Source organism: Leucoraja erinacea, chromosome 4, assembly GCF_028641065.1.
Source record: "Leucoraja erinacea ecotype New England chromosome 4, Leri_hhj_1, whole genome shotgun sequence".
Lineage (NCBI taxonomy): Eukaryota > Metazoa > Chordata > Chondrichthyes > Rajiformes > Rajidae > Leucoraja > Leucoraja erinaceus.
In genome coordinates, this window is record NC_073380.1 from 7,206,694 (window position 1) to 7,220,532 (window position 13,839).

Below are 13,839 nucleotides of genomic sequence, written 5' to 3' on the forward strand. Positions count from 1 at the left end.
TGCCTCTCTGCCTCTCTGTCTCTCTGTCTCTCTGCCTCTGTCTCTCTGTGGCTTTCTATCTCCCTGTCTCTGTCTCTCTGTCTCTCTCTGTCTCTCTGTGTCTCTCTGTGTCTCTCTGTGTCTCTCTGTGTCTCTCTGTGTCTCCCTGTCTCCCTGTCTCTCTCTCTCTCTCTCCCAAAGGCACTGTGCAGACAGCCTGCTGAAATCTCTTAGCCCTCACCTTATTTAATATAATGGAATAACACCACTGCAGGAACCACCTTGTACAGATGAGGCAGCCCCTGGGACTTGTACTTCAGGGATCGAGGAACCGAATGCTAAGAAATGTGAAAATCTAAGGGGACATCGGGGGGGATTGCAGTGAAAAAACCCAGCGCAGGGACACTAATACATCTTCTTGACAAGCGGAGGTTTGATGGGACATGTATGGCATACTGTTCCATCTGGTGCTTCTGATTGCATGGCACATTAGCCTGCTGTAAGTTCATAATGTATTCAAGGCAAGCTAGCTTCCCCTGCATACCATGCGAGCTCTCCTTCCCAAGACAGCCTTGTGAATCTTGGAGATCTTGCCTTGCATGTTCCGCCTGTGCTCCACGGGACGAGCGTCTCTTTTTAATCTCACCCGCACGGGCTCGCGCGCACGAGCCACGAGAGACGCGGATCCTAAAGCATCTGCTGCAGTAGCCGGGATCTGTGTTATTTGTGTAAACAGGCACAAAGCCGGATTGTAAACCTGACTTGCCAGTGTGGCTTTATTAGAATCGTAAACCAATTCTCCCGTCCCGGCCTCTAATTACGGAGATAATTGCTATCAAACAGTGTGAGTTAAGGAGGACGGGTCACGAGGGCAGACATTTTCAGCATTGCTTACAGGGCCGTCATGCCAAGCCTTTTGTCACACAGCTAGCTTTACACTGTTAAACACCCAGTCATTTACAGAGGTGGAGGCCCAGAAGCATCATAGTGCTCACTGCTTGGCATAACCAGACACATTGCCTTCAGATTTCACCATAAACTTCGATTGTGTGTGTGTGTGTGTGCGAGGACATTTCCAATAATTCCCCCTTGGCAGGTGGTAACATTTCTAAACATTGAACGTTAATTTTGTAATGAAGATATCCTGTTATTCCGCTGAACCAGCCACTGGCCTGTTGAACCCAGAAAATCTGTTGTAGTGAGATTGAGTCATCTGAAATATTTCAGCAAATGCGTGTCAGATGGAGTCATACAGTGTGGAAACAGGCCCTTCGGCCCAACTTACCCACCCTGACCAACATGTCCCATCTACGCTAGTCTCAGCCGCCTGCTTTTGGCCCATATCCCTCCAAACCCGTTCTATCCATGTACCTGTCTAAATGTTTCTTAAACTTTGGGATAGTCCCTGCCTCAACGACCTCCTCCGGCAGCTCGCTCCATACACCCACCACCCTTTGTGTGGAAATATTTACCCCTCAGATCCCTATTATTTCTTTCCCCCTTCACCCGAACATATAAGATTGTTAAGGGTTTGGACACATTAGAGGCAGGAAACATGTTCCCTATGTTGGGGGGAGTCCAGAACCAGGGGCCATAGTTTAAGAATAAGGAGTGGGCCATTTAGAACGGAGATGAGGAAACACTTTTTCTCACAGAGAGTGGTGAGTCTGTGGAATTCTCTGCTTCAGAGGGCGGTGGAGGCCGGTTCTCTGGATACTTTCAAGAGAGAGCTAGATAGGGCTCTATAAATAGCGGAGTCAGGGGATATGGGGAGAAGGCAGGAATGGGGTACTGATTGGGGATGATCAGCCATGATCACATTGAATGGCGGTGCTGGCTCTAACCTGCTCCTATTGTCCATTGTCTATGTCTATTGTCTAAACCTATGTCCTCTGGTTCTCGATTTCCCCCCACTCTGGGTTAGAGACTCTGTGCATCCACCCGATCTATTCCTCTTATGATTTTATACCTTTACAAGATTCCTTTTTAGTCCAGGACAAGGGGGTCACAGCTTAAGGATAAGGGGGAAATCCTTTAAAACCGAGATGAGAAGAACTTTTTTCACACAGAGAGTGGTGAATCTCTGGAACTCTCTGCCACAGAGGGTAGTTGAGGCCAGTTCATTGGCTATATTTAAGAGGGAGTTAGATGTGGCCCTTGTGGCTAAGGGGATCAGGGGGTATGGAGATACAGGAGATACTGAGTTGGATGATCAGCCATGATCATATTGAATGGCGGTGCAGGCTCGAAGGGCCGAATGGCCTACTCCTGCACCTAATTTCTATGTTTCTATGTTTCCTTGAGTTATTTGAGATCGCACTCAAAAGCTACGTACAAAGGAACATGAAAAAGAATATTAACAGTTCAGAGCTGTCTGGATTAAAAGATACCACTGTGGGCTGAAGGGCCTGTTTCCATGCTGTATCACTTCAGTTTAGTTTATTGTGTAGGAAGGAACTGCAGATGCTGGTTTACACCAAAGACAGACACAGAATGCTGGAGTATCTCAGCGGGACAGGCAGCATCTCTGGGAGAGAAGAGGTCGGCGGAAAACTGTACCTATCTGCTTTTGGAGAGATATGCGAGCATTACTTTATACACGTGTGAAATCCGTGGAAATCCAACCTCACCAAGTCATCACCTTGTATGAAAGAACACCTTGTTTAAATCGGACTGAATAATTAATATAACCAGCGTGCATTGAAGGAATTTCATTTACTCTATTTTGTGCTGTACACTGAGGATTTCCACACAGTGGAGACTGTTGGATGAAGGAATTTGGCACGCGTTCATATGTGAACATAGATAATATTTTGAAAAGCTGCAGCATGCATGATTTATATATTTTTCTGCTGTCTTTTAATTGTCTTTAAGCACCTCGAACATAAAGTTGTCCTGTAGTCACCGTTTTCCTGTTGGGGGGGGTGGGGGGGGCAGATCCAGTATTTTTGATCGCAGATCTTTTGTTCCTATTGACCATCAAGCTCTTGATTTGAAAGTTGTCTGACAGCAAGCAAATTCTTTCTTTAAATTAAAAAATAATATCACGTTAATTTTTCCAGTACCTTTGTATCACCTCGGGGAGAGAGCACAATGAAGTCAACTTTTCCGTAATTGTGCTTCTTAAATAAAAAATATAGTATCCAACAGAAACCTCTGATATTTTCAGTTGAAAAGATCCTTTTGTGAGCTATTGTAGCGTTTAAAAAAAAAAAAGCCATTCAAAATGAGCTTGCTACCTAGAATGAATGGAACTGATTTACAGAGACTAGAACCATATTTTCTGAGTTTGCATCAAGTCACTAACTTTACTGGGAGCTTGCTTTTTATTTTAGGGGTGGGGTGGGGGGGGATATGGATTAGGACTGGCCCATTATTTCGACATTATCTCCATCATGAATTGATTGAGCTAAACAGCACGGAATGAGTTGCAGATGGTGGCGTTGCCTTTAATTTGGTGAACCTCTCTGCTTTGGCTCCATCCGATCCAGCGCAGGTTGGTTAAGCGTGGAACCTGGCTGACACCAGGCTGTCAGTATAGTGGAAGCATGTGTCGGTCGGGTTTGGGAGGGGGGGGGAGTCAATTTTAATCCTCCGCAGAGCTGCGCTGCACATGGGTGACTGTTTTGGATGGCTTTCAAGATTTGCCGAGGAAGTTCTGCATTAGGACTAATTGTGTGTGCTAAAGTGTGGCGATACACAGAAGTAACAGGATTTCTGATTTATAATTACAGTTTATGCTTCAGTACTTGTAGAACGCTGTGCTATTTAAGCATGAGGGATATGAGCCTCTTGTATAAGTTACAGATTAATTCTACAGGCTTCTCTCCCCAGTGTTTTGGAGCTGGTTTATCTGGCCGGTCTTTTTCAACAGTACAGGGTGAGTGTTAGCAGAATTGGAACCAGATGGGCTTTGCATTTCCCACTGTAATCTTCCAACCAGCCCTGGCAAACGCTCCACCTCGGCATGTCAGGAATATTTTCCTTTTATTTCGGAGAGACTGGATTCTGCAATCTGTCTGGAGCAACATGTGGCTGTTAGTTTTAGGTTTTAGCAACTGAAAAATATTTATCCCATGCGATTCTCAGCGCCTGATGAGGTAGTGGGGTGAATATAGAGGATGCACTGTGGGAAGGTGACTGGGTCTCAAATACCAACCTAATTATTGGTCTTCCGTATAATCTGAAATGTAAGTAAACGATTTCAAGAACAACTTCTACTTGGATAAATGTGTGATGGAATCTGTAAGACCATTTTACTCTTTTTAATTTTGTTTTGTGATCCTAATTTTTTTTTTGGGGGGGGGGGGGATTGCATTTACCAGTAAATTACTTGTAGGTTGTTTTTTTCCCCCCCGCCTCAAAGTTAGCAAGGTTTTTTGTTCTCTAAGTATTTTCATTTAAAACTGACTTGTAAACCAGCATCATATGTATCTTAGGTACACAACAATGCTGGAGAAACTCAGCGGGTGCAGCAGCATCTATGGAGCGAAGGAAATGGGTAACGTTTCGGGCCGGTTTCGGCCCGAAACGTTACCCATTTCCTTCGCTCCATAGATGCTGCTGCACTCTCTGATTTCTCCAGCATTTTTGTGTACCTTCGATTTTCTAGCATCTGCAGTTCCTTCTTGAACATTATATATATCTTAGTGTGTGCATTGATAAATCTCTGTGCCTTTATATTTGTACTTTATACTTTTAAACTGTACTTAGTTTCCGGTCATGTGGTGGTGGGCAACCAATGAATTGTTGAAATCAACAGAAATCAAAGAACATTTCAAGGTAATTGTCTAATCGATAAACAAACTCCTATTTAACCTGAATTAGCTGTGAGCTGTCGATCAAGATTGGAAACTCTCTGTTTCGTGAAAGCTGTTTTTTGGTTCGAAAGATTCTATATATCCGTGCTCCATATGTAAATGGTGATGGTATAACGTCATAAGAGATAGGAGAAGAATTAGGCCATTCGGCCCATCTAGTCCACTCCGCCATTCAATCATGGCTGATCTATCTCTCCCTCCAAACTCCATTCGCCTGCCTTCTCCCCATAACCCCTGACACCCGTACTAATCAAGAATCTAGCTATCTCTGCCTTAAAAAATATCCATTGACTTGGCCTCCACAGCCTTCTGTGGCAAAGAATTCCACAGATTCACCACCCTCTGACTAAAGAAAATCCTGCTCATCTCCTTTCTAAAGGAACGTCTTTTTGTTCTGAGGCTGTGGCCTCTGGTCCTAGACTCTCCCACTAGTGGAAACATCCTCTCCACATCCACTCTATCCAGGCCTTTCACTATTCGGTAAGTTTCAATGAGGTCCCCCCCCCCCCTCATTCTTCTAAACTCCAGGGAGGCCAGGCTCAGTGCCGTCAAATGCTCAAAGATAAGAAGTAACATTGCAAACATAATACATTGCACAGGTCCCGATCATAGTCTCTGCCTGTACTTGGACCCATTTAAATCCCAGTCCTTGGCTTCCTGCCATGCTTTCCACAACTAAGTTCCTTCTCTCCCACAACATTCATTATTAAGCCAAAATAAAATGACTGCTTCAGTTCTAGAAATGAGAAAATAATAGATTAGGTCAAAGTTGGAAAAGGACTGCGATGGAAGAAATTCAGAAAATAAGTCATTAAAATGAGGGAATTGAGTAAAAGTGAAATTAATGATCACACTGAAGATAGTGCACTTAACTTGTATGAGTGTCAGAGGTTATGGGGAGAAGGCAGGAGAATGTGGTTAGGAGGGAGAGATAGATCAGCCATGATTGAATGGCGGAGTAGACTTGATGGGCCGTATGGCCTAATTCTGCTCCTATCACTTATGACCTTAAGAAGAAAAGGTAGGAAAAGGAAGTACATCTGTGTTTCAAAATTTCCAGGATATCCTCTGATTAAAATTATAATGTATTCCTTTAAATACTTGTGCAGAAGAAGAACTCAAAGATTGAAGAAAGTTCTTTGTGAATTATCTCGTATCGCTTGATTGAAATTGAAAATTCAGATATGATATTTTGTTTTAAAAGTTGGCTTTGGGTATAAAATGTAGTGCATTGAAATAGTCGATGATGTGCATGCATTAATTATAGTGTATCGTTAATGCAAGTGCCCTCCTAAATGAAACATTGAACAGAACATTGAACAGTACAGCAGAGGACCAGGCCCTTCAACCCAAAATGTTTGTGCCAAACATAAGGTCAAGTTAAACGAATCTCCTCTGCCTGCACGTGATCCATTCCCTGCATAGCCATGTGCTTATCCTCAAGCCTTGTCAATGCCACTGTCACATCTTCCTCCACCACCACAAAAACATGCCCCGAACATCCCCTTTATGCCCTGCACGTTTCTTGTTGGGCGGCACGGTGGCGCAGCGGTAGAGTTGCGGTCTTAAGCCCCTGTCCCACTTAAGTGATTTTTTTTCGGCGACTAGGCTGTCGCCACATGGTCGCCGGGGTGACGCCTGTATGGTCATGAGTAGTCCCCTCAAGTTGCCTGAAGAGTTGTAACGTTTTTTCTGGTCGCCGCTGGATTTTGAAATGTTTAAGTGGGCTAGAAGTAGCTTGTCCTTCTCCTGTCGTTGGTGCTGTCACCAGGATGACGCAGGTCGTCGCCGGGTGACGTTGGTTGTTGCCGGGTGCTGACTCCGGTGAATTCCGTTGGCGACTACCTACGTCAACCTACGTCAACCGGCGACAGGTACCGGCGACTGAATTGTCTTCAGTTGTCGCCGACAGGGTCGTTGCTTGTCGCGGGTGGACGTAGATTGACTTTGGTTGTCGTAGGTGCGGTTGTAGGTTGTCGTAGGTGTGGTCGAAGGTGGACGTCCTAATGGGTTTCCAGTTGTCGGTAGCTTGACGTCGACTAGGTGGTGGTAGGTTGTCGTAGCTTCTCGTAGACATTGTCATGGGGGGGGGGGGGGGGGGGGGGGGGGGGGGGGGGGGACCAGTCGCCACTTTTTTTTCGGTGCCGCTACGACCGTGACAAAATCACCTAAGTGGGACAGGCCCCTTATAGCGTCAGAGACCCGGGTTTGATCCTGACAACAGTTGTTGTCTGTATGGAGTTTGTACGTTCTCCCTGTGACCTCCGGGTGCTCTGATTTCCTCCCACACTCCAAAGCATTACAGGTTTGCAGGCTAATTGGCTTGGTAAAATTGTCAATTGTTCCCAGTGTGTGTTATAATACAGGAAAAAATTTAGTGCTTGGAGTTCGCTGGTTGGCGCAGACTGGGTGGGCCGAAGGGCCTGTTTCCGTGCTGTATCTCTAAACTACACAAAATTAAACCTCTCCTTTAAACTTTGCCCCATTCACCTTAAAGCTATGTCCTCTAATATTTGACATTTGCATCCTGGGAAAAGGTCCTGATTGTCTGCCCTATCTATGCTGATCATCATTTTACGTACCTCTATTTGGTCTCTTCTCAGCTTCATATAATCCAGAGAAAAATACAATAAGCTGTAAACTGTTCCAAGTGTGTGTAGGATAGTGTTAGTGTGTTGTGATCGCTGGTCGGCGCAGACTCGGTGGGCCGAAGGGCCTGTTTCTGTGCTGTATCTATAAACTACACAAAACTAAACATCTTATAGTGTGATACAGTGTGGAAACAGGCCCACTGGCCCAACTTGCCCACACCAACCAACATGTCCCATATACACCAGTCCCACTAAACCTGTCCTGTCCATATACCTGTTAGAAGGAACTACAGTTGCTGGTTTAGACTGAAGATAGACACAGTCACCTACCTGGTCGGAGAGGCAGCATCCCTCCAAGCCACTTCTTCGCCCCGTCCTTGCGGCCTACCATCAAGAATGGAGCGGCGTTTCCTGTCGGGACTGGCCGGGACTACAGCTTCTGCGGCGGCGCAGCGCTGGGATACCAACATGGAGCGGGTGATGCCTTACCGGGTTGCCGTGCGGTAAGCTCCGGAGCGCTGGGGCCGCCGACTCCCAACATCGCGGAGCTGTGGCTGCGGGCGTCCGGCCACGGGCGGCGCTGGATTTGGAGCGCCGCGCAGCCAGGGGTAGAATTGCCGGGGTCGGAGCTCCAACCGGCGCGGCCTGAGGTCTACGAGTGCCCCAGTCTCCGGGGAGGAGGCAGCCGCTCCAGACTTTCCAAGCCGCTGGGGAATGTTTCACCCGACGCCGAAGTTCCATCTTCACGGCAAGAGGGCCCTGAAAATCATCGGACTGGCTGCAAGGCCACAAATGGGCCCCGACCTCGGGTGTTTCACAGAGGAAGAGGACTTAACTTTCTGGTGCCTTTCCCCACAGTGGACATTTTTGATTCTGCTGTGGGGGGACGTTTGTGTTGAACTCTATAATGTGTCCATTTTATTCATTTTTTTTAACCTTTTTCTATGGTTTGTATGGAAACTTATTATTTAATTTATGTAAAGCACTTTGGTGTCAATGTGAGTTGACTTAAAACGTGCTATATAAATAAAAAACTTACTTACTCACTTACAACATGCTGGAGTAACTCAGTGGGACTCAACAGATCTCCTTCTCCTTTCAACCCCCCCCCCCCCCCCCCCCCCCCTTAAAGCTATGTCCTCCAATATTTAACATTTTTACCCTGGGGGACAAAAGGTTCTGATTATGCTGCTGATAATTTTATATACTTCTATCAGGTCTCTTCTCAGCCTCTGATAATCCAGAGAAGAATTCAATATATTACTGAATATATTAACCCCATATTTGGCAACTATTGATTTCTGGTCCAGAATTGTCCATTGTGTATTTGCATTTTGTACGGGCATAATGTGTAACTCCAATAGTCTATGTTTACCATTCTACTTTCCACAAGCTTTAAGTTTTAAGGCTGCAACTCATACTGATAGTTAACACATGGTACCCTCTCTGCCAAAATACTATAAAAATGGCGGGTACCACAGGAATACCGCAGGAATGTTGTATTTTCTTCAGTGCAAGAGCTTTCGTTTCTCAAGTTTCTCGAGAGCTTTGGATCCATCTTTAACACTGCACTAGGAGACGCTATGTAAATGGAATAATGCCTCGTGTGCAGAAGTATATCATGTATATATTTTAAGCTGGGTATATATTCGATATCCTCAATATTAGTTGACATTATTTTAGGGTGGCGCAACGGCAGAGTTGCTGCCTCACGGTGCTTACAGCGCCAGAGACCGGGTCCGATCCTGGCTACAGGTGCTTGTCTGTACAGAGTTTGCACGTTCTCCCCATGACCTGTGTGGGTTTTCTCCGAGAGCTTCAGTTTCCACCCACACTCCAAAGATGTATTGGTTTGTAGGCTAATTGGCTTGTAAAAATTGTCCCTCATGTAGGACAGTGTTAATGTGTGGGGATCGGTGGTTATTGTGGACTCAGTGGGCTGAAGGGCCTGTTTCTGCACTGTATCTATAAACTAAACTAAATCTGTGGCATCCTATATGCATAGAGATCAAAAGTATCATATCAAAGATGAAACTACTGTTTGAGTCATAGAGAGACATGGAATCTTACAATGTGGAAGCAGGCCCTTCAGGCAAACTTGCCCACACCTACCAACTTGTCCCATCTACACTAGTCCCATCGGCCTGCATTTGCCCCATACTATATCTCTCTAAACCTGTCCGATCCATGGACCTGCCTAAATCTTTCTTAAACTTTGCGATAGTCCCTGCCTTAACTGCCTCCACCGGCAGCTCGTTCCATATACTTACCAACCTTTGCATATTAAAGTTACCCCTCAGGTTTCTACTAAATCTTTTCCCCCCCTCACCTTGAACCTACTGGTATGTCCTCTGGTTCTCGATTCCCCTACTCTGGGCAAGAGGTTCTGTGCGTCTACCCGATCTGTTCCTCTCGTGGTTTATTCTACAGGATGGCTGCAATTATGTAGACAATAGGTGCAGGAGTAGGCCATTCAGCCCTTCGAGCCAGCACCACAATTCAATGGGATCATGGTTGATCATCCACAATCAGTACCCCGTTCCTGCCTTCTCCCCATATCATCTTTCTCTTATAGAAACTTACAAAATTCTTAAGGGGTTGGACAGGCTAAATGCAGGAAGATTGTTCCTGATGTTAGGGAAGTCCAGGACAAGGGGTCACAGCTTAAGGATAAGGGGGAAATCCTTTAAAACCGAGATGAGAAGAACTTTTTTTCACACAGAGAGTGGTGAATCTCTGGAACTCTCTGCCACAGAGGGTAGTTGAGGCCAGTTCATTGGCTATATTTAAGAGGGAGTTAGATGTGGCCCTTGTGGCTAAGGGGATCAGGGGGTATGGCGAGAAGGCAGGTACGGGATACTGAGTTGGATGATCAGCCATGATCATATTGAATGGCGGTGCAGGCTCGAAGGCCAAATGGCCTACTCCTGCACCTAATTTTTATGTTTCTATCCCCTGACTCCGCTATTTTTAAGAGCCCTATCTAGCTCTTTCTTGAAAGCATCCAGAGAACCGGCCTCAACTGCCCTCTGAGGCAGAGAATTCCACAGACTCACCACTCTCTGTGAGAAAAAGTGTTTCCTCGTCTCCGTTCTAAATGGCTTACTCCTTACTCTTAATTTTTTTTTCTTTGAATGGGGTGGTGAGGGGTGGGGAGAGGGGTGGTGACTTGAATGATAATATTTTAACTTTTGCTTCAAACCAAGAAATAACACCAATGCTCTTTTGCCTCTGGCAGATCACACTGAGAAGCACTCCACGATGCCAGACTCCCCTGCTGATGTCAAAACACAAACCCGGTTGACACCTCCAACCATGCCACCTCCACCAAACAACCAAGGAGCGCCTCGAACCAGCTCATTCACACCAACAACATGTAAGGGGAAATGTCGATTTTATTATTTTTATTATTAACATTATTTCTGCGTTCCGTTTGGTCCTTGTGATTCCCGTCCAGGGGGGCGGTTCTCGGGGCAGAATTGGGCCATTCGGCCCATCGAGTCTCCTCCAGTCAGTTCAGTTTAGTTTGTCGTCACGTGTACCGAGGTACAGTGAAAAGCTTCACTGCGTACCAAGCATTCAGCAGAAAGACGATACATGATTCAATCGTGGCTGATCTATCTTCCCCTCTCAACCCCATCCTCCTGCCTTCTCCCCATAACCCCTGACGCCCGCACTAATCAAGAATCTGCCAATCTCCGCCTTAAAAATATCCATTGACTTGGCCTCCACAGCCATCTGTGGCAATGAATTCCACAGATTCACCACCCTCTGATGAAATAAATTTCTCCTCACCTTTCTAAAGGTACGTCCTTTTATTCTGAGGCTATGGCCTAGATTCTCCCACTTGTGGAAACATCCACTAGTATCACCGAAGGTATCTTAGTCAGAAGAAGAAGAGAACAATGGTAGAACTGCTGCCTCGCAGTGCTGGAGTCCCGGGTTCGATCCTGACCTCGGGTGCTGTTTGTGTGGAGTTTGGACGTTCTCCCTGTGATCAAGTGGGTTTTCTCCGGGTGCTGACAATGCTATTTCCTACCACATCCCAAAGACGTGCAGATTTGCAGGTTCATTGGCCTCTGTTGGGGAGGAACAAGCAAAATGCCCCTAGTGTTTATGGAGTTGATGAGAAAGTAGGATCAAATAGAAGTAGTGTGAATGTGTGAGCGATGGTTGGTGTGGACTCAATGGGCCGAAGGGCCTGTTTCCATGTTGTACCCCTAAACTCTGATCCCCAAAACTCGAGCGAGATCTGTCAGATGGTCGATCATATGAGAAATGTGTTCCAAATGGGCAGCGCAGCGGTAGAGTTGCTGCCCTATAGCGCCTGAGACCCGGTAGAGTTGCTGCCCTATAGCGCCTGAGACCCGGGCTCCATCCTGACAACGGGTGCTGTCTGTATGGAGTTTGTACGTTCTCCCCGTGACCGGTGTGGGTTTTCCCCCTGGTGCCCTTGTCTCCTCCAAAGACGTGCGGATCTGTAGGTTAATTGATTTTGGTAAAGATTGCAAATAGTGTGTGTATGGGAAAGAGCTATTGTGTGGGGATCGCTGGTCAGCCTGGACTCGGAAGGGCGAAGGGCCTGTTTCCTCGCCGTATATCTCTAAACTAAACAACTAAACTAAACTAAAGGTGGCGGTGGAGAAGGTTTAACAGTCGACTCTGTGTCTCTAAACTAAAAGTGTAAAATATGCGAGAATCTTTCAAAGTAATATTGTGAATTGTCTGAAGGCCCAAACTCACTGAACCAACTTTGGCTGTGGCTCTGGGATTGGACGTGTGTATTTATTTATTTCCGTCCCTGTTATGCCTTAACCCTGACCGTCTCGCTGGAGCTCTGTTGGCAGGTGCGTGGATAAATATAACCTCCACACTTGGCCTAGTATTGGGACTGTACACCTGTTTTACTTTAGACTGACAATGCTATTTTCAGATGTTTCCATGCCGTCGCATCTACCCGAGCAAAAGATAAAGTAGAATCCAGCCAGTGTTTACTCGGTGCTGCCCAGCGCATGTAAGAAGTACAATTCTTGTTTCTGCAAAGCTTTTCCGTGAACCTAGCCGAGACATGCTCGAGGGCACGCAGTTGCTGTTGGCCTGCTTGACATATGGCGGGAGAAACTTCCCTTGTCGTTGTTTGCAAGGTTGCTGCTTTTATAACCTGACGTCTTATCGGTAGCTATTGGTTTGAGTGGGGTTAATACCCGTTCTCGACACGACAAGCGTGGCCTAATTTTATTTATTTTTCCTTCCCGTTGTGTTTTGATGCAGTGACGAACGGCAACAGTCACTCTCCCACCGCGTTGAACGGGGCGCCGTCTCCGCCAAACGGATTCAGCAATGGGACTTCCTCGTCTGCCTCGTCCACGCTGGCCAACCAGCAGCTGCCGCCGGCCTGCGGAGCCCGGCAGCTCAGCAAGCTGAAGAGGTTCCTCACCACCCTGCAGCAGTTCGGCAACGATATTTCGCCCGAGATTGGCGAGAGGGTGCGCACCTTGGTGCTAGGTTTAGTGGTGAGTACGGAAAGGGGGGAGGGAGGGAGAAACCGTTCCCGTCTTGCCGCCCCGCACACTTCACGCGCCACGTCACGGCGCGCCCACGTGCGTGCACCTTGACCGGGTCTTTTGTCACCGCGCTTGCAATGACCATCAGAGTGATACAACGTGGAAACAGGCCCCTTCGTCACAACTTGCCCACATCAGCCAACATGTCCCTGCTTGATGCATGTAGATACGAAGCTGCTTTAGATTCATAGAGTCAAGAGCCTGTCCCACTGTACGAGGTAATTCAAGAGTTCTCCCGAGTTTTCCCCTGATTCGAACTCGGAGAATGTCCGTAGCGGGTCCGTAGGAGTTCGTGGATGTCTCGTAGCGGCTCGTACGAGTAAAAAGTAACCAATTTTTTTCATCGCGAGTATTTTTTTACTCGTGGACATTTTTCACAGTGTTGAAAAAACGTCACGAGTTTACCGGATTTCCCGAGTACCTACTGTTAACATTACGAGCCGCTACGAGACATCCACGAACTCCTACAGACCCGCTACGGACATTCTCCAAGTTCGAATTGTGAAAACTCGGGAGAAGTCATGAATTACCTCGTACAGTGGGACACGCCCTTTAGAAAGGAGATGGAAGCAAGCTGCTTTATATGCGCCAGATATATCCGAGGACATTGCGGGAAACTAGAGGGGAAATGGCGGGAGCCCCGGTTGAAATTTACGAGCTGTCCTTAAATACAGGAGAGGTGCCGGAAGACTGGAAGGTGGCAAATGTTGTGCCTCTTTTCAAGAAGGGCTGCAGGGAAAATGCTGGGAACAATAAGCTTAACATCCGTAGTTGGAAAATTACTAGAGAGTATTCCGAGGGATAGGTTTATACAGGCATTTGGATGGGCAAGGGCTGATTAGGGAGAGTCAGCATAGTTTTGTACGTGGGAGGTCGTGTCTCACA

The 13,839-nt window shown here is 46.6% G+C and overlaps 1 protein-coding gene across 1 annotated transcript in view; it reads left to right on the plus strand.

The window, feature by feature from the left end:
- The first annotated feature begins 3,549 nt into the window (after window positions 1–3,549).
- The window catches only part of runx1t1 (RUNX1 partner transcriptional co-repressor 1), a 93,836-nt gene continuing 83,546 nt past the window's right edge, over window positions 3,550–13,839 (plus strand). Inside the window, 3 exon segments of the mRNA XM_055633602.1 lie at window positions 3,550–3,859; window positions 10,629–10,766; window positions 12,662–12,903. Of these exon segments, the coding sequence (XP_055489577.1) occupies window positions 3,610–3,859; window positions 10,629–10,766; window positions 12,662–12,903 (630 nt within the window). The 5' untranslated portion in view covers window positions 3,550–3,609.